The 24,339-nt window shown below is 36.8% G+C and overlaps 3 protein-coding genes, 1 non-coding gene and 1 pseudogene across 5 annotated transcripts; 4 read left to right on the top strand and 1 right to left on the bottom strand.

Annotated features, from left to right (window-relative positions):
* Window positions 1-698: 698 nt before the first annotated feature.
* On the top strand, window positions 699-798 carry LOC147490600 (small nucleolar RNA snoR99). Its single transcript, XR_015200494.1, has one exon. It is a non-coding gene; the product is annotated as a small nucleolar RNA snoR99 (small nucleolar RNA).
* Window positions 799-3,927: 3,129 nt separating this feature from the next.
* LOC147490601 (protein PHLOEM UNLOADING MODULATOR-like) lies at window positions 3,928-7,060 on the top strand. The gene is made up of 4 exons (XM_086568920.1): window positions 3,928-4,322; window positions 5,290-5,684; window positions 6,139-6,329; window positions 6,443-7,060. Exons 1-4 carry the CDS (start codon window positions 4,030-4,032, stop codon window positions 6,836-6,838), a joined length of 1,275 nt encoding a protein of 424 aa, XP_086425046.1. The 5' UTR covers window positions 3,928-4,029; the 3' UTR covers window positions 6,839-7,060.
* A 1,133-nt stretch (window positions 7,061-8,193) lies between these two features.
* On the top strand, window positions 8,194-8,628 carry LOC147490602 (egg cell-secreted protein 1.4 pseudogene; annotated as a pseudogene).
* Window positions 8,629-9,705: 1,077 nt separating this feature from the next.
* On the top strand, window positions 9,706-16,252 carry LOC147490603 (cellulose synthase A catalytic subunit 2 [UDP-forming]-like). 2 transcript variants are annotated; one of them, XM_086565528.1, is made up of 14 exons: window positions 9,706-9,817; window positions 10,422-10,617; window positions 10,691-10,899; window positions 10,988-11,090; window positions 11,168-11,354; window positions 11,934-12,200; window positions 12,285-12,630; window positions 12,870-13,007; window positions 13,456-13,581; window positions 13,691-13,903; window positions 13,996-14,275; window positions 14,356-14,555; window positions 14,682-15,032; window positions 15,358-16,252. In XM_086565528.1, exons 1-14 carry the CDS (start codon window positions 9,734-9,736, stop codon window positions 15,937-15,939), a joined length of 3,282 nt encoding a protein of 1,093 aa, XP_086421654.1. In that variant the 5' UTR covers window positions 9,706-9,733; the 3' UTR covers window positions 15,940-16,252. The 2 variants fall into 2 exon arrangements, with proteins under 2 accessions (XP_086421654.1, XP_086421655.1); XM_086565529.1 differs by having other exon boundaries at window positions 14,359-14,555.
* A 638-nt stretch (window positions 16,253-16,890) lies between these two features.
* LOC147490604 (COP9 signalosome complex subunit 8-like) lies at window positions 16,891-19,890 on the bottom strand. Its single transcript, XM_086568131.1, has 5 exons — window positions 19,700-19,890; window positions 19,554-19,633; window positions 19,271-19,452; window positions 17,370-17,477; window positions 16,891-17,192 (listed from the first exon to the last, which is right to left on the bottom strand). The coding sequence occupies exons 1-5, from the start codon at window positions 19,781-19,783 to the stop codon at window positions 17,053-17,055; spliced, it is 594 nt and encodes a 197-aa protein (XP_086424257.1). The 5' UTR covers window positions 19,784-19,890; the 3' UTR covers window positions 16,891-17,052.
* Window positions 19,891-24,339: the final 4,449 nt, after the last annotated feature.

The following is a 24,339-nucleotide window of genomic DNA, read 5'->3' on the forward strand; positions in this document are numbered from 1 at the left end:
AAATTTCAAAGACATACTAGAAATTGTGGACGGCAATGGATTTGGTGACACAAAGGTGGCGGAAGAACGTATTTTGTTGTTTTGTATGTAGTAACCTAATATAATTCTCTTCTTTTCACAATGCATACTAGTGAAGTATGACTCGTGAGTAAGCGTACACCACTCTCGACATACTTGTCTGCATGCACTAAGAGTGTCTATAGAAACTCCAGTCAAAATATTTAAAGAATCAAACAAAGAAAGTGGTGAAGAAGAAGAAGAATTATTATCTTTACATGTCTCCATTAGATTATCATGAACGTTAGTTTCTTCCATAACAATTTTCACGTCCAAATATATATATATATATATAAATAGTAGATGTCCAAATATTGTTAGATTCGTACTCTAAAACAGAATTGAAATAGCAGTATAAAACTGAAAATCAGTGGGCTTCAAGTCCAACAACCAAAGCCCAATTCAAGTTGGACTTAGATAAAGCCCATTCCAACATAAACCCTAAACCCTAAACCCTAAACCCCAGAATTTTATTATATAAATACCCCAAACTAGCCCTCTTCTCTTCCAAGTTCCAACTGAAAAAATTTCTGTTCACTCTGGTTTTCAATGTAATAAAATAATAATAATTAAGTTAAATTCATAGACAAATTAATTAGTGTGCATTGTATGGGACTAAATATATATCTCTTTGGCTTTCAGTGCCTTTGTGATGAATGAGTCCCTTATATTGAGCCCATCCATTTCACTTTGTCTGCAATTCTTCTAGTCAATTGCTGATCATTAGAGGATGGCACATTTTTTTTTTTAGTTCTTTAGTGTTTGAGAAATGTGAATTATGGCCCCGGGCTTCTTTTGATGTTTTGGATCTAATGTTGCCCCATACACTGTAAGTAGTTGTTGCAGAGTCTACGATGATATTAACAATCAGTATAAGATTGTGATTTGGAGTTGTTCTGATAGTTTTCCCAATGGAGACTTGAATCTTTGTTGGTATGAAATGTCATTAGGTGGCTGGAATAGGAATACTGGACATTGGAAGACGTATCTGATTCCAAATGTTGTGTCTTTAGGTGTTGTTGGGAGAATGCTTGCCCTGGCTTGTTAATGATTATCGGAGAATTGACTGTATCAGAGAAGTTGAAGTGCCAGACCAGGCAAATAAGGATAGAAAGGGGAACAATTCCAATATTACAAACTCAACGAACGTGAAAGTAGCCCCACCCTCAAATCATCAACAAAAACTCTCCTCAGTGCTCTAGATGGAGCTAGAGGTGCTATAAATGAACTCATAAAGTTGTTGTGAGTAGTTTTTATTTGTGTGTTTCAGTTCCATCTCTCTCTCTTGATTTGGTTTGAATTCAATGCCCATGTTTAACCACTGTTTTGATTAAATTGTTAGGTGTTTATAATTTAATAGCATGTATCTACTAATTTTTAATTCAAACTCTAGTTGTTAATTAATAATTCAACAGAACACTAGTAAGAATTGAACATATTAGTTCATCTGTCTTGACTTCGAAAGTATGTTAGTTTAGCTGTTGGTACTACTAATTCAGTCTTTTATATGAAAATGATAATATGATATTCTAGAACGAATTCGTTTACATTCTTGAAAGACTGTGGAAGCTCATGTGACTTCCCAGACTTTTCTTTTATTATGTTTTTCTTTGATTTTATTTGATTCACATTCGTTGAGTTTATTTGTCGCTAAATTTTATCATAGAAATTGTATGGTTTGGTGTAAATAACTTAAATGGTAGTCTCATGGTTTAAAGAAGAAGAAGAGAGTGTGATTTGTGAACATAATGGTGGGAGGCAGACATACCGTGTTTTGAGATGCAGTTATGGATTTATCTAATAGCAATTGTTGGGTTAGTCTGTGTGTTTTTGTACTTAACATAGAAAATACATAATGGATCTTTAGCTCAAATGGGAGAGCTCTTGGGAGTTGGAGTGCCATCTTCATGCATCCCAGGTGATGGTGGTTCAAATCCACCGGGATCCTTTTTCTTTCTTATCATAGGTTTGTTTATGGTAGTGTGATTGTGTATGGTTGTATGCGTGCATGTGGTTCTGCATTTTGCATGATTATGGGAGTGTGGACTGTGGACTGTGGACTCTTGTGGGTGTTGTGTGGACTGGTGTGTGTGTATGTGGTGAATGGTGTGTGTGTGTGTAGACGTGTAGTGACTGTGTGTGTGTGTGTGTGTGGACTGGTGGTGACTGTTGTGTGTGTGGTGGTGGTGGTGGTGTGTGTGTGTGGTGGTGACTGCTGTGTGTGTGTGGTGATGACTGCTGTGTGTGGTGGTGACTGGTGGTGGTGTGTGTTAACTGGTGTGTGTGTGGTGGTGGTGTGTGTAGTGACTGGCGGTGGTGTGTGTGGACTGGTAGTGACTTGTGTGTGTCAAGTGACTGGTGGTGTGTAATGCTGCTGCTGTTGGGTGTTGCTGCTCTGTTGCTGATGTTACTGCTGGGTGCTGCTGCTGCATTGTTGTTGCTGCTGCTCCAGCTAGGGTAAACTTTTGTATTGTCCTTTATGTATTATAGCCGCATGCAGTAACATGTTTGCTTTCATTTCAGAATGTTTCATTCTCATAGTAATAGTGCTTTCAATTGTTTCAGCTCTCTCGGTAAGATGTAGCATAATGGTGAATGCCTAACTGAAATGGCACAAAGAGTTTTGTTCACTGTGATTTACCAGCACATTGCCCTACATCCCTTTCGCGGTGAGCTGAAGAAGGGTTGGCCACTGTCTTTGATGTACTGACATGAACACACTGACACTACACTCACGCAAGTTGATGTATATACGTCTGTTCATTTTTATTTATTTTGGTATGGTTACTTATATAAAATTGGAAGATGGATGAAAGGATTCTACAAATTGTTTCTAGGAACAATTCTTCTGTATTGAAGCAAGGCCCATAGTACGGGTTAAAAATAAAGATATATTGCGTCCACCAGTCCAAACTATTTAAAAAATATCCATATATATTGGAAATATCGGATTTATATTTAAAATGGGGTCAATATATATCGATTATCCGAAATATCAATTATAAAGATATATAAAGTTTATATCGGAAATTCGATATATCTGAAAAAAGGGGTTCAATATTCGGTGGATATATCGAAAATATCAATATTGGTGTACCAAATATGAGATATCGGATATCTCGGCGATGATGAATTTTGATGATATTTGTGATATTTTGAGATATCTATTCGGATAAAGATATTTTGTGTATATAACAATTTTATTTAATATTTATCATTATATTTTAAATAAATATAAATAATGTATCATAATATATCAAAAAATATCCACAATATTCATGATATTTATCGATATTTTGGATATATCTATAATATTTGCATGTGAAACAATGTTAAATATCTCCAAAAAGAAGAATATATCCACGATACATATCTAGAAATTGAATATCGATAAATACCAATATCCTTATATTTTGTACTATGAATACGTCTATATCTTTTAACTTGAGAATCATGTCGATTATATATGGTATACTCTCATATATAAGTTTACTCCCTCCCTAGTCCTTCAACTCCACTAATGGTATGCTAAAAATCAATGAAGAAATAATAACTTTAATTTAATTCTTGAGATTTTTCATGCACAATTGAGTTTTAAAACTAAACAAAAAACATTTTCAAGATAAAAAACCATGCAAACAAACACTGGTAATACACAAGTTGGTGAAATTAGCCATGATCTGTCAAACAAAAGTTGCATTGGCTGTGTTAAAGTAAGTCTGAAACCCAAATCCAGTCAACTAATAACCAACATAAATGGTAAGTTCCCTATTAAATGCACGCAAAACACTAGATTTTTCTTACCCAATTTAACCGAGTTTGAAAGTGTCAAACTCTAGTTAGTTAGTTAGTTAGTTAGTTAGTTACATTCATTGAAAATTACTATTTCCCCTTCACTGATACCTTACTTTGTCAGAGTGTCAGACACCTCCTCATTTCTGAGAAAAACACAAAGAAACAAAAAAAAAAGCCATGAAACCACCACCACCTTGGAACAGTGGTCTTGGTTTAGCAGCAGTTTTATACATCTCAATTGATTATTTAAGACATGTTTCACCTTCTTGGCACCAAACACTACAACCCATTCTATGGATTGCACTTGCTTTAGCTGCTATTGTTCGTGTTCCTTATTATAAACATTGGTCTTCTGAGTTTCGTTCTGCAATACCTTTTATTGCTTCTATGCTCTTTATGCTCTTCACTCTTCTTGTTGAATCTATTGCTGTTTGTTTCACTACTTCTGTTGTTGGCCTCAGCTGGCACAGGTAACAACTCAAAACTTCATCTGTTTTAAATCTTTGTTAAAATGCCCTTGTGCTGTTATTTTATCATCTGGGAATATTAAATTTTGGATCTTTACTTGGAATTAGCTATGTTTTGTTGTGGGCTTTTTTTTTTTTTTTTTTTATAATGATTTGGTTTGTTTACTTTTTTAATCTCTGCTGAATAAGTGGTGTGGGTGGGAACTGATGGATCTGAGTGCTATGAATTTTTCACAAGGTAGGTATTATTAAAAATTACTTCATGGATCTTAAGCTGAAAACGGAAGTGGGATATATACTTATTGAAGAACAATGCACCCTAATTTATAAGTATCATACAGCCATATTATACTGTGGTATTTAAGGGTAATGGTAGGGGGCTAGATAACCTTTCATATCACAAATAAATGAAACAGGAAAGACATGTCATACAACTTGCAATGATCTATATACTACATTGACTAAGGTGAGACGAATCCATACAAGTTCACAAACTGAGTAGAGACTAAAATCATATTTGGTATACTAGTGATGATAAACAGTGCTTAGTACAACGTGAAAAGATTAAGGAGACGTGTTCTGATATATTTTGAAAGGAAGATCACACTAGAACATTGGAAGCTAAACCTATAAAAGTAAGGACTGGAGAGGATGTGAAATAGACCTCAATCTTGCTTGTAGACTTTGCTTCAATAGGTACATAAGACTTTTATAGTTGCGTGTTTTCATAAGATATTCTCTGTGAACAATGAGAGGGCATACTTACATGTAATGATTAAGTTTTTCTCTTGCACCACAGTTATTTTAGCTAGTGGCCTACTGGTCAGGCCTTTGGAGGTTGAGAGCATACTTTATTTTTCCTTTTTCTTTCTGGGAAGCTGAGAGCATACTTCACCTAATTTTGAACTATGTATGTCAAGTAAATATTCGAGTTTTCAAGTTAAATGACTGGACTTTCCTGTTGTGACAGAGAAATACCTACTCTTCCAGACACTGGCCAGTGGTTACTGCTAGCAGCAAATGAGAAACTACCTTCTTTGTTTGTGGAGATACTAAGAGCCCACATTATTGGGCTGCACCATTATTTGATGTTATTTATGATGTTGGCCTTCTCAGTTTTATTTGACTCTGTCAAAGCTCCTGGTCTTGGGCTAGGTGCAAGGTATATGTTCACCATGGCAGTGGGTCGAATACTTCGGACCATAACATTTGTATCTACAATTCTCCCATCGTTACGACCCTGGTGTGCTTCAGTTCGATTTAGAGTTCCAGAATATCCTCATCCTTGGGCGCAGAAATATCATGTGCCATATGCTTCAGATGCTGGTGCTATTCACCTTCTACTGCAGCGTGATGAAGCTTACGGTTTGTCTTATTTCCAACTAGAGATTGATTATTTCGTGATCTATTTTGATTCTTGTTGATCTCATGTGTTTCTTAATAAATGAATGCAACAACACTTGTAGTATGTGCTGTACGGATCAGCTAATTGGTGTCTTTATACTTTGATCCTTCAACAGAAACCAATATCATCATAGGATAATGTCAGGCCCCAAATGACTCTCAAATGTTGCTAAAGTGTTTTAAGAGGTTAATCTGTAAAATGACAAGATAAAATACAATAAAAGGATTAAATAAATAAATGGGGGAAGTCAAAATCTTCTTAATAGTATTGGTGTTAAATTTTAGTGTAAACTGTCTCCTTTTTGAGTGGTGGTTACTTGTGTCTTTCTTTGCATTAATAAGCTTTACTCCTGGTTAACATACGTTCTTCTCTAGTATTTAGTGTAACTATCCCTGATTCTTTTTCCTTGCACAGCTGATGTGGGGAACTATCCTAATGAGTACCGACCAAATTGGGGGTCAATGAGCTTCCTAATTGATTTCATACGGCCTACGGAATCTGAAAGTTCATGGCATAGTCTGCTAACTAAATCAGGTGGTGGGTGCAATGATCTTGTATATAGTGGGCACATGTTTGTTGCAGTATTAACAGCTATGGCTTGGACGGTATAAGGACATCTTTTTATTTCTATACATTTTGTGCATAAAAGATAAAAACAAGCTATTTTTCCTGATATGTACATGGTCTTTACAAGCCTTTCTACAACTAATGGTGGCAGGAAGCCTATGGAGGTTGGACTTCAAGTATGATATGGCTGCTTGTGTTGCACAGTGCCCAGAGAGAGATACGAGAACACCATCATTACAGTGTCGACTGTGTTGTGGCCATATATGTGGGCATACTGTTATGGAGAACATCCAAGTTTCTATGGTCTTCTAAGGACACATTGATGAAGAGAAGACTCATTAAGCTTGAAAAAATTCAAGGCCGGCTAGTCCAAGCTGCAAAAGACTCGGACATGGACGAAATAAGAGATCTACTGAAAGGGGTTGATTTGGGCAATCAGGATAGTGAAGAATCTAGTCAGAGGACTGTGCTAATTTTTGGCGGCATCACCATCCTTTTCTCCCTCATCATTGTTCTTCTAGCCCTAACATGCACAACGGACGGGTGATTTTCATGGAGTTTTAGAGACCACGATTGTACTTTAGGATAGTGATGACTTTGTTTGTAGGTGTAGTTTTGCACCAATTGTTTTTGACTTGTTTTACATTTTGTCATGTACCACGATGTATCTAGATAGTAAAGTAGACACAAATAGGTGTTGGCGGCGGTGGTTGTTGTTGTTGTTGTTATAAAAGGATCAATTTACTAATTCCAACATTTTCTTATTGAAGCCTGTTGAAGTACGTACAGGCACCACTTCAATCAAACTGCAATGTAATTAACAAGGGAACATTTCAAATAACTATAATTAAATCATTTACAACTAGGGAGTGTTCATAGTAGTCGTCTGTAAAGTAGATACAGTTCGCCTTGCATCCAGGAAAGTCTGACGAGGACATAGACATGGAAGAATTGTCTCCTAAGAAATGGTTTGGAATTCAATTCCTATCTCCTATTGCCTCAAAGGGGTTGATATCAATCAAAGGCAATGCATATAGATTATAGACAAGTTCATGGGCTTTTACTAAATGAAAATTCAATTGTTTCTCTTAACTGTGGCCTGTAACCAAACTTCATTAAAGCCCAATAGAGTATTGGCCTTTCAAACTGCATCAAGTAACTTTCAAGTTTCAACCATTTTAGCCCAAACTACTAACAAAAATGTGAGCTTTCTGCTTTCATGTGTGTGTTTTTCCAAAATTCACGCTCACAAAATTAAACACTCAATATGTTGCAATTCGTTCTTAACTTCTTATAGTTGCACCAATGGATTATTTGAGGACTCCTCTTCCCTTTCTGCAAAGTCCAAAAGTCTCAGTAACGCAACAATTTGCCATACAAAACCTTCACATGGAAAACTGAAATGTAGTTACTCCTTGACTACCAAGACAGGACAAATTCTCTTAATTACCTGGCCGGTGGGAGTTTATATCATCTAGATCTGACTGAATGCCAAACAATTCTAAATACCCCATGGCCCATGGCCCATGCTGCTTGAAATTCTTGTTTTCTTTAACAAAAACCACCTTAGGAGTAGCAATATAATAAACCCAAAAAAGATTATTATGGTTACTCATTTTAATTTTACTTTAGCAAAATCATATTCTTATTTAGGATTAATTAAGGGAGATAAGCTAGAGGACACGTTATGATTACTGATTAGAGTTAATATGATGCTTTACAAGCATGAACTGTTGAAAGCCTCATGAAATTCCAAAACTACGTAACAGCAACACAAAAATGCAATATTTCTGTCTCTTTACCTTCCCTGAACATCTTCTATATAAAGCAAAAGCTTCCCCACTCATTTCACTCACATAGTCACACTAGCTCCTCTCCAAGCCAATCTAATTAAACAAGTCAATGGCATTCTCTTCCAAGCAAGTGAATTTCTTCTTTGCAGCAGTGTTACTAACATGGACTATTGTAGTGTCCATGACTGTGCAAGCACGACCATTGGCCTCCGGTTCAACTCTAGCTGCTCGACTAGAACTCGAGGAACAAAACCAGTGTTGGAAATCTTTAATGGAGCTTCGAGCATGCACTGGTGAGGTAGTTCTGTTCTTTCTGAATGGTGAAACATACTTAGGACCAAGTTGCTGTCGAGCCATTCTGGTCATTGAGCACAAATGCTGGGTATGGACTGCCATGCTTAAGTCACTTGGCTTCACAGACAAGGAAAGCGCTGTACTCCGAGACTATTGCGACTCCACAGACTCTAGTACTCCTCCTCCATCGCCACCATCACCATCGACTGTTGAACCCACTGAAACAGTGTCGGAGTCGCCATTACCCTGATTACTTAGTCCAAAATGCATGATTAATCACACTGTTTAATTTCCTTCTAGTATTATTCCAAGTGTTTTAACTAGGTACTTTTGGTTATAGTCCAAATAAAGGTCTTATGAGTCTCATGTTTTTTCTGTCAATGTTAAAGTCTAGCTGTCTGCTAGCTAGGTTTTTGCAGAGTATATTAAGTCCCTAAGTTTTGGTGTATTAATGTAAGTCATGCTGGACCGTTCTACATATATATATAATATTGCTTCCATGGTAAATTTAGTATTTTGAATCATGATTCATGAAATGTGTGGAGTGTGCGCGCAGCTTGCATGGAATACTATTTCCACTGACGATGCAGATTGTTATTATTGTAAGTAAACGTTTTTTCTGTCAACAAAGGCAACAAGCTTGCCAAACTAATTAAAGGTACTCTAGATCCTAAAACAAAATAATAGTTTGATGTGAATGTGATGAATTGCTAAGCATCACTACATCTATTAATTCTGAACCATGCAATGGCACTGTAACTACTAACAAAGGTGTGCAGTGGTCCATAGACACTAGAAATAAATAATGTCTTCCTGCAATTCTATGCCTTGTATCGTTTTAAAATCTTTTATTGGAGTACATTTTCCTGTTCATCACCAAAATAATTCACCTACATTTTGATTCTGAACAGAGTGTTCTTCTGTTAAGAACAAACATTTATCCTTTACATTTGTTGCTGTAGCTGTTACATACTTACATAGTTTAATAGATTCAACACCACACACCAAAACCGTGGTTCAGTTTAGCATAAAACAAGGGAAAGAAAATGAAAACATTAAAAAACACAACAAAAGAACATTAAATCCGAAATCCCCAATCTACCCTTATCTTGTCCTCTTCTCAATAAAAAAAAACATTAAGATTTTACTTAGATCTCCGGTGGGGTCACAACAACCTTAAAAAGGGTCCCACCACTCGTGTCACTAGATTTTTTTACGGCTGCATGTTACAGAATATTTGTCTCATATCCAGCCCCAAGATTTTTTTTGAAAAACTTGTCATCATCATTTTTTGAACCTTTTTTTTTGTGGCTTATTGAAGAAGATGTTATAGAGGAGGAAGGAGGAAGGTGAAGATGATGGATACAAGAGGAAGGCTTGTTGCTGGTTCTCATAACAGAAATGAGTTCATTGTCATCAATGCTGATGATATTGGAAGAGTAAGATGATCATATTCACCTTTTTTTTTATCTGATTTGGTTTTTTCTAGTGTTGGTACGTTGAATATATTGTTATGTTGATCTTTCATATTTATTTGTGTTTATTCTGTTGTTGTTAGGATTATAATATGATTTATGTTGAAGCTGCATGCCCATTTTGTGTTTCTGTACATTGAAATTATCATGGCAATTTTTGTTGATTTTTAAGAATGCTCACCTTGCTTATTCATTTGCATATTTGATTTTATTATAGCTTGTTTTTTTTTCACTTTGTGTAGTCAGTTTTCTACTTTTCTGCATAGTATTAGAGTTTAGAAACAAAAATTCCACTGTTCATGCAAAGTTGATGAGTATGTGGGCTCAAGATGACGTTATGTTATTTCATCATGTACAAACTGTTGTTCGGTCTTTGTTTATTACTTGATCTTGAAACTGGAATAGAAATACCTATTAAGACAAATATTTTATTGCTCTTGTTCTGTTGCTATCATAATGTGTGTTGGCTTATAATTTTATAAATACTTCACTTTTAAATCCTTGGTAATTTTGCTTTTAATCTTGATTTTTCGGGTAAAATAGTGGTTATGAATAATTGGTTTTATAGGTGAAGTCTCTGCGAGAGTCGAGTGGGGAGAGCTGCAAAATCTGTGGAGATGAGGTTGAGATTACTGCTGAAAGGGAGCCCTTTGTTGCATGCAATGAGTGTGGTTTCCCTGTATGCCGAAATTGCTATGAATATGAGAGACAGGAGGGTGATCAGAGTTGTCCTCAATGCAAAACCAGATACAAGCGTATTAAAGGTGAGATTTATCTATCCTTTAACTCTCTTCTCAACAGTTTAGTATTTTTATAACACGACGATAATTGTTACAGGCAGTCCCAGGGTTCAAGGTGACGAGGAAGAAGAGGAGGCTGATGATATCGAGTATGAGTTCAATTTTGGCAACATTGGCAGGAATGACCCACAACAGATTGTTGATGCTGCAGTATCTGACCGCCTTAATTCTAGCTTTGGATCCCATGGCGACATGCCTTCAACATCTTATAGTTCCGAAATCCCTCTCCTCACTTATGGTCATGTGGTGAGTTGATCGAATATCATTTGATGCACATTGTGAAAACTGAAAATTCAGAGTATGACTGATTATGCTGTTCATCCTTTTGTTCTAGGATGCTGTGATTTCTCCTGATCGACACGCATTAATTATACCGTCATTCGTAGATCATGGGAAGCGCTTACATCCTATGCTGTTTCCTGATTCATATATGTCTTGTGAGTTATTTGTATCTTACAATTCTATATGCGTTAATTCTGTCTTATTACTGTACTTAGTGATGTTAGCTTTGTAGTGCACCCCAGACCATTAGATCCTAAAAAAGACTTGGCTGTATATGGTTATGGGAGTGTTGCGTGGAAAGAGAGAATTGAAGAATGGAAGAAGAAACAGAAGCATAAGCTAGAAGATATTAGTTATCAAGGAGGGGATGGTGGCAGTAGCTCTCATAGCGATGAACTCGATGATCCCGATCTTCCAAAGTAAGTGTTCTGCCCTCTTGGATATCTCTACTTGTTAAAATTAAAGCTAATTGGATTTTAAACTGGATATTGTTTCAACTCTTGTATTGATTTGTTCAAAACGCTAACAGTGGAAAATATGTCGACTTTTAAGAGTTTATAGAATTCCAAGTTTATGGATCGAAAATAAATAAATATGTGGTGAATATATTTATTTGATTGCTACATAGTCAAATAATTTTTATGGTGAACTGTGTCTTCATTTCCTTTATAAAGGTTCAAATTTGTCACCTGATCTAATGTAGCACTTGGTTAACTGTTTTTATTGGTATGGCGTCTTTGAATATGGGTCACAAGACTTTGGCCAGTAAAAATTAGTTCCCTCCACCTAATAATTAATAAGTAATCAAACAATATCATTTTTGCAATTTACAGCCAAACTTAAATTTTTTTGACATGGAAGTTACTATATCGTTACAGGCAGTGAAGTATGATTTACAGGTTATGAAAGTCATTTTGAGATCAATGAATATTTATTTTTATGGCAAACTGTGCTATGAGTGATTTTCTGACAAGCTGTCTGAACTTCAATGTTTTCAGGATGGATGAAGGAAGACAACCACTATCAAGGAAGATACCAATTCCATCCAGCAAAATAAATCCATATAGACTGATAATCCTTCTCCGGATTGTGATTCTTGGCTTCTTTTTCCATTATAGACTTCTCCACCCAGTCCAAGATGCATATGGGTTGTGGCTGACATCAGTTATCTGTGAAATATGGTTTGCTGTCTCATGGATTCTTGATCAGTTCCCTAAATGGTCCCCAATTGAGCGTGAAACTTACCTTGATCGCCTATCTCTAAGGTATTTTAGGACCTCAGATGTTTTACATTATTGACTGCCTTTATGGTTAAGGTTGGCTTATTTCTGAACTTCGCTTGGTTATAGATATGAGAAAGAAGGAAATCCATCTGAATTAGCAGAGATAGACATCTTTGTGAGTACGGTTGATCCTCTGAAGGAGCCTCCACTTATCACTGCAAATACTGTTTTATCGATCCTTGCTGTGGATTATCCAGTCGACAAGGTAGTGTGCTATGTCTCAGATGATGGTGCTGCTATGCTTACTTTTGAAGCTCTTTCTGAGACGTCTGAATTTGCAAGGAAGTGGGTTCCATTCTGCAAAAAGTTCAATATAGAGCCCCGAGCCCCTGAGTGGTACTTTTCTCAGAAGATTGACTATCTAAAAGACAAAGTCCATCCAAACTTTGTGAGAGAACGACGTGCAATGAAGGTTTTAATCTTTTGTCCATATTTGGTTTATTTTTTTCTAGTATGTCTGCTTTCAGTTCCCAGACACAGCACACACACACGCACCCTGTTAGAAGAAATTATGTTGTTGGTCTTAGACAAATTAGTTGGATGTGTTGTCTGATCTTATCTTAGTGTTATCTACGTAAACTATGTTTTCCTGATGGTTATGAAACCATTCAAGTTCAAATTAAGTGTTTGATTGCATCATTCCGTTTTCAGAGAGAGTACGAAGGCTTTAAGGTTCGGATAAATAGTTTGGTTGACATGGCAAAGAAGGTTCCCGAGGAGGGTTGGACAATGCAAGATGGAACACCATGGCCTGGGAACAATGTCCGGGATCATCCTGGAATGATACAGGTAATTCGTCATGTATATTATCAGTGTTTCCTACTATTCTTAAAACCTTAGTCCTTGCATCATCCGCTTTATCAATGTTATTTAACGTGCCCGTTTCCCTCTCTATCTTTTATCTTTTGGTAGGAGACTATAGACTAATCGATATAAAAGATGATGCGAGGTAAAGCAAATAACAAACTTTGAAGACTAATTATGTCAAACAAAAAAAGCTTGCATTTGATGGGCATTGTAGTGTGGTCTGTTAAGTAGTATACTAGTTTAGCTGGTGTTTTGTCTATTTATTGTATTTTTTCCCAAGTTTTGTTTGTTTCTCTCTCTATGTTTGGAGTTCTCATCATGCGATCTCTTATGGAATGGTAGTTCTACTTGATCAAATCTTTCAGCTAAATTACTCCATTGATCAAATCTTTCAGCTCCCTCTTATCTTTTATGATTGTTGGAACTACAGGTTTTCCTTGGTCAAGATAGCGTCTGTGATGTTGAAGGAAATGAGTTACCTCGTCTGGTGTATGTTTCTCGTGAGAAAAGACCAGGCTTTGATCACCATAAGAAAGCAGGGGCAATGAATGCTCTGGTAAGAACGAGTTTTAATCAGTAAAAATTTTCTGATGTTTGTATTTGCACTTCTTTTTATTATTTATTTCAGCTTTATTTCTACTTACTTCTTTGCCCGGTTGCTCAAGGTGAGAGTCTCAGCAATCATCTCCAATGCTCCATACTTTCTGAATGTAGACTGTGATCACTATATAAACAACAGTAAGGCACTCAGAGAGGCCATGTGCTTTATGATGGACCCAATTTCAGGGAAGAAGATCTGCTACGTGCAATTCCCTCAAAGGTTTGATGGAATTGATCGTAATGATAGATATTCAAATCGTAACATTGTATTCTTTGATGTGCGTAATGCTGCTTGCTTCATCCACATTTTGGTGTTTTTGTTTTTCTCCTGATCTTGTAGAATGGATAACTTGTTTTTTACTGTACGCAGATCAACATGAAAGGGCTTGATGGCATACAGGGACCTATTTATGTTGGAACAGGTTGTGTTTTCAGAAGGCAAGCTTTGTATGGATTTGATTCCCCCACCAAGAAGAAACCCCCTGCAAAGACCTGCAACTGTTGGCCAAAATGGTGCTGCTGCCTGTGTTGTAGATCTAGAAAGAAGAACAGGAAAATGACACCAAAGAAGGAGAAGAGGAAGAAGCCAAAGTCGAGAGGAGCGTCTAAGCAAATTCATGCTCTGGAAAATATTGACGAGGGAAATGAAGGTAAAAAGTTGCTTCCTATTGGAGGTGTTTCATGAGTTATATTTATTCATATCTTACTAGTTACACTTCTGATTCTACAGCAGAAATAGATGGCGAGAGATCACTTTTGATGCCTGAGATAAAGTATGAGAAAAAGTACGGGCAATCTCCAGTGTTCATAGCATCCACTCTCCTAGAAGATGGTGGAATTCCTCAGGATGTGAATTCAGCTTCACTGCTAAAAGAAGCCATTCATGTTATTAGCTGTGGTTATGAAGATAAAACAGTCTGGGGAAAAGAGGTAACCTACTCTCCATCTGTCCTGCCATGCCACGTTGGATGGCTCAGATTAGAAAAAGCATTCATTACTAACAAAATAAAGCATGAAGATGTTTAACACTTTGCATTCGCATCAAAATTGTTTCAGATTGGCTGGATATATGGGTCTGTTACAGAGGATATTTTGACTGGCTTCAAGATGCACTGCCATGGCTGGCGTTCGGTCTACTGCATGCCAAAAAGACCTGCTTTTATAGGTTCAGCTCCCATCAACCTTTCAGACCGGCTACACCAGGTTCTCCGTTGGGCCCTTGGGTCCGTTGAGATTTTCTTGAGCAAGCACTGCCCTATCTGGTACGGCTATGGGTGTGGCTTGAAATGGTTGGAACGGTTGTCATATATAAACTCAGTTGTGTATCCTTGGACTTCCATTCCCTTGATTGCTTACTGTACTTTGCCAGCAGTCTGTCTTCTTACAAATAAGTTTATCATACCTGAGGTACATCCTACTTCATTTGTTTCTTAAATTTAACTTTTTATGTAAGAAAATTGTCACAGTTTTAGACTAATTTGCAGCAGCACCTAAACTTACCTGTCTAAAAACACTAGTTAACCCAAATTTTAATACGAGAATGTGCAATGTGTTGTAAAAATTGAGTCAACTTGTTATGATTTGTTTCATGATTCTAAACATTTGGGATAGGAAGCGCACAGTCTATCTGTGGGAGACTTCTGCTAAACTAAAGAAATTTGCAGTTTTAAGACTATCTGCCACAGATTTCCATTTGGACTTCTTGTCTCATGTTAATGCTCTTTGTATGCAGATAAGCAACCACGCTAGCATTGTCTTTATTGCACTCTTCGTATCCATAGCCTTAACGGGAATTCTTGAGATGCGATGGGGTCGGGTTCAGATGGATGACTGGTGGAGAAATGAGCAATTTTGGGTAATTGGTGGTGTTTCGTCGCACTTTTATGCTCTTTGCCAGGGTCTGCTCAAGGTCTTGTTAGGTGTCAATACAAACTTCACTGTGACTTCCAAAGTAGCTGATGATGGTGAATTCTCGGATCTATACTTAATAAAATGGACGTGGTTGTTGGTGCCTCCAATGACATTGTTGATCTTTAACATAATAGGATTGGTGGCTGGCATCGCAAATGCCATCAACACCGGATACGAGTCATGGGGACCGCTATTTGGTCGATTGTTCTTTGCCTTTTGGGTCATTGTCCATCTGAATCCCTTCCTAAGGGGATTAATGGGCAAACAGGATAGGGTACCTAGTATTGTTCTTGTCTGGTCGATTCTCCTCGCCTCAATTGCCTCACTTATGTGGGCTAGGATCAACCCATTCTTGGCCAAAAGTGATATCATCTTAGAGGAATGTGGCTTAGATTGTGACTGACATTCCTGATGGTTTTTAGAATTGAGCTTTATGCTCAAAAGGCTAGCTGGGAAATCCAAAAGAATGATATGTGTGCAATACTCATTGCACAAAATTTTGCTAGATGCAATTATCAGACGAGTTGGGAAGAAAGCTTGGTTGGTGGTTGGTGTATATAGTAAGGGCTGATACATGACCGATAAACGTCTAACAATGTGTTCGTTGATTTATGTTTTGATACACTTAAGTATCTGTGGGTCGAAAAAGGTGTATTTCAGTTGGAGGTCTTGTCTGTAATCCCAACTTTTAAGTTATTGATTAGTCATGCTAGGAGATAGAAATTATTTTGTTTCTCCAAATAAATAGACTGGATTAAATTAGTGTAGTTCCTCCTGTGCAATTAGCCCCGGCAATGAAATTTCACATTTTATACGAATTGGGCCGAGTGAGATTCAGTGATCCATGAAAGCTATATATATCTCTTGAACTTTTTACCGAACTCCAACATCTATCTAGTTTTGTTCTTAGCTGTATGCCTGTATCATCACATGGATAGAGTTTCTCCAGCAGATGTTTCTGCTACTAAGCAGGGGTGAACATTTGGAATTCCCAGTGTAATAACATCAAAAAATAGTTATAACAGCTGAGGAGAAGAAAATTTTGGATAAATACAACATGGGACGAATAAAAAAGCAATGCATCATTTTAGATATGCACCAACCATTGGAATTTTGGAACCATGACATGGAAAACATTGCGGAAAGATAATATGTTCCACAACCCCCCAATGTTTTTCCATTACCTGTCACAAGTCATATGATACATGCATGGACTGTAAAAGTTAAATTGCAATCATCGGACTCTCAACAACAAATCAATGTCATTCTGAGCATCTCAGTCCATTGTGCATTAGTTGAACAGTTCAATAGACCAAATTTGGTAAATAAAAGCCATCACGCAGGAAGAATCAAATGGTATGAAATCTTACTACGTCACTCTATAATCCAAACCATGTATTTATAAAGTTGGGTACAGATATCACAGTTTTGCTCAAATCTAAACTTTTTTCACTCACATCTTTACACCAAAATCGGCCTAAACAGCCCCATACTACTAGAACTCCATGAGTTGAGATCAATGCTCAAGGTGAAACACATATTCAGTCAAGCGCTGCAGTTTACTAGGATCTAGTTTCTGTTCAGTCACAATAGGCTGCTTCTTCACAGTCAGCATTCTGGAAACAGAATCCACAGTCCAACCTCGCTGTAGTGCATCTGCATAAGAAACTCTTTATCAGCTCGAGTTACCAAAAATGTCAAAAGCATGAGATCATATATGCATGGAAACCAATTAGTTAAACTATCAAATACTGGACCATGCTTTACATCAGTTGTGTACTGATGCCTGGTGTAGCTGGAAAAAGAGAGAGAATGTGGGTTAAGTATAATTACAGTTGCTGGCATCTTCTTCATTCATTCCAAGAAATAGAGCAGTGTCCCCGACGCTTATGGTTGAATAGCCAGACAATAGTAACTGGAACATCTTCTTGGTATACAGCTCTGTAAAATGTAATGACATACAATATGGAGTAATGAGATGAATGCAGCTTATGTAGAACATCAAATGTGAAAATACAACTTGATAGTTGAAAAAATTGTTGGCAGTAGTCAGCCTTTATCAAGCAAGGCCTGAAAGATTTTGAAACAATGACAGATGATTCAAAGGGGATTAAAACGAATGGTGTTTGTTCTTTGAACTATTCATCTCGCCTGGTGCCATTAGTTCTTAGTAGTACATAATGTCCACCAAAATGCTGCCTTACTAAGAATAAGTACTCGAGCACAGCAGAATAAGCAACATAACCAAACTAGCACATTAAACCACCAAACAAGACTACAAACCCCTCGTATCAGTGTCTATTAATCAATCCCAACAATTCTGAAACAGTTTCTTCTGTTTGGGCCGCAAAATGGGTGAGAATGTGAGAACAATGTCTCAAGACACAGAGAAGTGAAAAAAGTACGTTTATATGATGCGGAAACAGAAAAAAGAGAGCAGATAAGTAGGTTAAGGAAGCAGGAAAAAGGAGACAAATGCATGAGATAAGACTCCAAACTTCAAAAACTAAGTTTGGTTGGTTCAATCTAGTCGTGAATGGAATAACAGTCTTGACGATATTTGATTGAATGCTACAAACCAATAATAATGAGTCATTAGTCGAACGCACCAATTTGACAAAGGTAGTTCAGGATATTTTCATGTCCAGTTTGCCCTTTCACAGGTTTTTTTCAAATATGACTTCTAATAGAGCTTGTACATAACAATCATATAATAGAAAGAATGGAAAACCAAAAGATTAAAGAATTTAGTCAATGATATATCTGGTGGGGCGAAACAAAACTCCTCGACCATAATCCAATAGCTACAACAATTGGATGAAAAGACCTTTTACTCTCTTTGATAAAGAGAGATGTCAGGTATTTGTCAACTCTATAATCTAAACCTCTATACCGAATCATGACAGGTGGTGAATCATAAATATGCTGTCAAAGGCATACCTTGCCTTATGTTATATTATGTTTTTTTTTTCTTGAAATGTTAAATCCCACTTCAAAAATGAGAAAAAAAAAACATGAAATCTAATTATTACAGTAAGACTTAATGAAATCACTATATGCTATGTTGTTTTTCCGAGTTAAAAAAACACAGGAACCGCTTAAAAACCATTGTGGCATGAGTGCCTAGGCGTTTGTGGGCAGCTCACCGCCTTTTAATGGTGTATTGTATGTGTGTGCCCAATTCTATTCCTAGGTGTCACTGATACACAACAGTAATTAATCCGTGAGCGGAGTGAACATTTTGGGAGAAGGGGGAGTTATGCGGACAAAAACCAACTTGGTTGGTTTCTGTCTGTCTGTCCTCATCTCTTCCCTTCTGTTTTTTCTCTTCGTCTCTCTCACTCTCTCTTTTCCTCTCCCTCTCCAGACACTCTAAATCTCCACTCCTCCTTCTCCATCTCCACTCCTCCATCTTCCTCTCCCACTCCGCCACCCCCACTGCTTAGCAGTATACTAGTAAAAGTAATTAAGTGAGCAGAGCGAACCATCTGGCAGAAGGGGGGGTTATGCGGGCAAAAACTAAGTTGGTTGGTTTCTGTCTGTCTGTCCTCATCTATCTCTCTCCCTCTCCCTCCTTTCCTCTTCCTCTCCCTCTCAACCAAACCCTAACTCTCTCTCTCTCTCCCCACCCACAAACCCATCTCTCCCTCTCTCTTCTCCACCCTCCGCTCACGCCCCACTGCTTAGCAGTTATCTAGTATAATTTACACTAAGACAAACAAACAAACACTTGCCTGAGAATGCAGTGACTAAACCTTTAACCTCCGAAGTCCAATTAAAGCCGCGAATGGCCTCATGAACCCCAGCATAGTTCCTAACCCATAGCTCCTGTCCTATTTTCCAAGCAGCTGCCACTTCAGGTTGATTATCCTTCACCACTGGTGGTATTGTCTTCCACAGAAAACGAGCACTATTACTGCAAAAAATATATAAACATTCAAATCTCATCATAAACCTTAAACCCTAAACCCTACATCACAAAAATCAAATAAATAAACAGTACAATAGTAAACTTACATATCATTAACATAAATATGGCCTAGAATATGAATAGTGTAAGGCCACTCATCTTGAAACTCAACTCCCTGTGCAGAAACCTGAAACACAAGTATTAGTGTTACAATATATAGAACAAAAGCTTGGAAAGTGAAAAAGATTATTACTTTAAGCATGAGTTCATCGCAGATATCGGCAATGTTTTGGTATGCTTTTGATTCCAATGCAGATTTGAGAGGTGTGAAATCCATGGTGATGTTTTGTTTCAAATTCAAGGCTTTGTTTTTTCTCTGGGGACAAAAAGGGAGTGAAGAAGAGGTGGAGGCTGTTAATGGGCTGGGCTGGGATAAACCCGAATTTAAAAACTTTGGGTTTTAACCGAATTCATGTCTTGGACCCCATTTATACTAAATATTCAACGAGATTACGAAACTAGACTAGTATACTGGTGCGGCAAAACACCAAATATCACAAATTTTTTGATCCAGTTACGCGGCAAAACACCAAATATCACAGAAATTTTGATCAAGTGGTGCGTCAAAACGCTAATCCGCCAACGCTATCGGCATAAGTTTACTTATATATAGCGCCAGTTTTAACAAGATAGCGTCAAGTCTACACCGCCAGTATGAGTGGCGGGTAGAATAAATCTAAGCCATATGCTACACTGTGTGGCAGCTAGAATTTATTTTTTTAATTTTTTTTCCCACACGCCTTTGATAATTGCAGCTGGATAGTCTAAAAAAAACCTCTTTTTTTATTTATTTTTTCTCACGCGACTGTGAAAATGGTGGCTGGAGAGTCCCAAAAAAAAAAAAAAAAATCCTATACGCCGTAGGCATTAGCGGTTTTGAAAATAACTATTGGCTTGGGAAACACTAACCCGCTAACTGTATACACTATGCTATTGTGGTTTTGCGGGATGGCGCACCATCGTAAGTGAAAAATGAAGACAGACAGAAACCAACCAATTGACATTTTGTCCACATATCCTCCCCTTCTGCCTATAACGTTCGCTCCGATCACTTGACTAGCTAACCGACTATTTAAATAGGATTTCTTTGTTACATTGCAGCTACAAGAGCGAAGGAGGCATTGATTTTACTCTCAGATAAATGTGAAATGGCCAAAATTTAGATCAAGGGATTAGATTCATTGGTTGAAAGCAAACATTTATGGGGCTTTTGGTGGATTTCGTACCATTGTTTCATGCGAACGTTCAGGAGAATATGGATTTGTTCAGTTCTCTGAGGAGAAAGCTGCACTACAGGCTATCCATGCTATGTCTGGGGTGTTTTTTAATGATGAACCAATAACTATTGTCCCATATATTAGCAAGTAGATTACAAATTCTTCCTACTCTTTATGTAAAGTTTAAGCCAGAAGATACTTCTCCCTCGTATGTTTGGAAAGTTTTTGAGGCGTATGGTACCGTAGCAGCTGTACCGTTTGTGAGGTGCGATAATGAATGCGCCACTGGTACTTGTTATGTTAAGTTCAAGAGAGAAGATGTTGCTGCTTTTGCGCTTCAGGAACTGAATAAATTTTGTTATGAAGGTCAGCAGTGGTATGCTGAGTGGTCTGTGAAGTGTGAACAATAAATAATGTACTGGCATCATCATCAGAAGAAGAAATTCAAGTTAACAATGCTGCTGTACCAGGGGAAGCATTAATCAATGCAACTCGTTATATTCATAATTTTGATCCTTCGGTAACAGAAGAACAACTTTTCCATCTTTTCAGTTATTATGGTGAACTTATATCCATTGAGATGCACAGATGTTCTGCTTGTGTGTTATGTCAATTACAATAGATTAGAAGATGGTATGTTGTCCAATCTGCCTGTTTATTTTACAAGTTAGTTTGCCTACAGGTTTTCAATTATGCTCTTCTTCTTTCTTTCTTTTGGAGAATCTGGATTTATTTTTGCACTTCTATGATTTGTAATTGTTTTATGATCGTCAGAATATGCTATTGTCATTGTATTTGTATGGTACTATTATGGTAGATATAGTATTTTTTTAAGGATGGACATGATCGGCTTTTTTCTTAGTTTAGATTATTTATACTAGTACGGGTTTTCTGAAAAGTTATATGTCCAAATACATATTTGTTATTTTGTGTTATTTTGAATTCAAGATGATCTTGTTGTATATATTTTGGCTTGAATCTCATCATATAAGATGTACATTGCAGCTACAATTAATGATGTTTTGGCAAACTTTCAAGTGTATTGTAGTTGATCATTTTCTTTTGAGTTCAGATGTTAGTGTAATAGGAAGGCCAGATCTTATACAGTATTTGATCATAATGTAGTCATTCAATATAACTGAACTGAGCTACATTTTTTCTATATTAAGAAAATTCATAAATTTTATAGCCTAACCAAACTGAAGGATATATTATTGTAGAAAATCGGGATATGCATGGATCCGCACTAAAGTAAGCCAGACCAAGAGATAAATCCTCCATGTAGGGCTGGAAATGGAGCGGGTTCGGGTCGGATCAGACTATATCCATGCCCAGATCCATTTTTTCAATACAAAACCAGATCCGGATCCATGACCCGAATGGATCCAAAATAGCATACCATATCCGAACCATTTTTGTAAATGGGATAATCGGATCCGACCCGACCCGACCCGACCCAAATTGCGAACCACAAGTTCTCAATCACCCACGTGTCTACAACACAAGAGAGACCTATTATTATTTGGAAGATATATTGACAAAATTTTATATTTTGGATTCGGATCTAGGAGGATCCGAACCGTTTAGAGTAAAACCATATTTGAATCCGAATTAAAAATGGATAATCCATATCCGACCCATTTTCTTATTCGGACTCATTATTAAGGTCCAAACCCGTTGAAATGGGTTTGGATCGGGTCGGATTCGGGTCAAAACCCGCACCATTTCCAGCCCTACCTCCATGCAGTCCAGCATGTAGATCCTAATTACCAGTCCAACGTTTACGCAATGCTGGAATTGTTTCCTCACGTAGAAATATTTATCTAGGGAGTTTTTGGGAAGTAGCTGATGTACAATTTTTGCTGGACGTTTTTTTTTTTTTTTTTTTTGATGAGATTGCTGGATGTTTATGACGAGCTTAGTGGTGTTTGTAATGTTACTTCTAAGGCACAAGCTGCTGCTGCTGCGGTTGAGGAACTTGATATGATGGACATTGGTATTGGAGGTGTCTGCTGGTCTGTTGTGTGGCTTGAGAACAGGTCTGAGGTAAATTGCTGAGCTGATGTTTACTGTTTAAGTATATACAAAGAAGAAAGAGGCCAGAGAATCTTCTGTGATATTTAGGAGTCTAGTAGTTAAGATGACAAATTTGTGGTCGACTTGTATTGATAGGTGTCCATACCTTTTGGCAAGGCAAGCAAGCTGCTGATGATTTATCTAAAATGTGTGCAAATGCTGATAAGCATATTTCGTATACCATCATCCCTTCTCTCGACTCTAAAAGCCTGAAGCTATTACTAATGAAAATTAGTAAGGGCAATAGTACTTTATTCACTTTGCAATTGTGTTATTAACTTATTATACAATTGACTCATTGAGTCAACTCAATTATAAATTGAAGATGACGAGTCGACTCACTCATAAATTGAAGATACCGAATCGACTCACTAAGTCAACCCAATTATGTAGTTGTTACAATTTTGGGTTATTTAGCTTTAGGTACTTCTAATAATTAGGTTATTTGTGTTGTGTCTAGACTATGCAAAGGTAATTACAGTAATATTGACTCGGCAGTTAAATTGTTGAGTACTCGCCGAGTAATCAATGAGTACTCACTACTCGTTGCTTAACCAATTGACTAACAATTTAATTCTCGATCATGATCGGGTTTGAAAACTCTCTGTGCTCGGCCGATTAGCTGATTTATACATGCCAATTAACTGAGTAATTGTAATATATAACTATTTTACTATTAAACATCGAATTAAACATTTCGCTGAATCGATCAACCCTCAATTATTTAAAGATTATTTAAAGTTCTAAACTTTAATCATATTTATTTTAGTTGATTGAGTGTTTTGTTCTAAAAAGAAAAATAAATATTTTCGTTCCTCGGTTTGTTTTTTCAATCAAAGAAAGAAGCATATGAAAGTTATAACTCCTACTACTCTCGCAAAGTGGGTTTTAACGTTGGGAAAGATATGAAAGTTATAACTCCTACTACTCTCGCAAAGTGGGTCTTAACCGAGAGAGGTTCTAAGATTTTCTTTTTCTTTTTCTTTTTTAAGCAAATATAAAATGTTTATTATTATTATTTTTCTAAAAAAAACCCCATTATTAATTTTTTCTAAAAAAAAACCCCATTCTGTTAAAGAAGACAGTGTTTACAAAAAGAAAGAGAGTGAGATTGTGCCACAAACATAATCTTTCCTTTATTTTTATTATTTTATTTTTGTGATTTGTTATGATTTTTCATTTTGAGGTTTTGTAACACCGTTACTATTCATCTCATTAGATAAATACAAGTATGTGAAGTTGTGAACCGTGCTGCACATTTTTTTTTTCAAGTCTTTAAACCCATCTCTCATACATCTATCATCTATTAGAGAGGTAGTTTGGTTCTTTAAATTCTAATTCTAATTCTAATTAGAAAAAAACAATATTAAAATGTTAGGAGGGGCTACTAAATTATATAATTATATTATTTTAGTGACATGAAGGAGGTTTTGGACCCACAATTTTTTCTTTTTTTACTTTTAAGAAATATTAATAAAAAAGACTCACTAATGTATTGCAAAAAAGAAAAATCAAAATTACCTGCCACAGTTTGGTATCT

The sequence above is a fragment of the Coptis chinensis genome, chromosome 6 (assembly GCF_015680905.1).
Source record: "Coptis chinensis isolate HL-2020 chromosome 6, ASM1568090v1, whole genome shotgun sequence".
Taxonomy (NCBI): Eukaryota; Viridiplantae; Streptophyta; class Magnoliopsida; order Ranunculales; family Ranunculaceae; genus Coptis; species Coptis chinensis.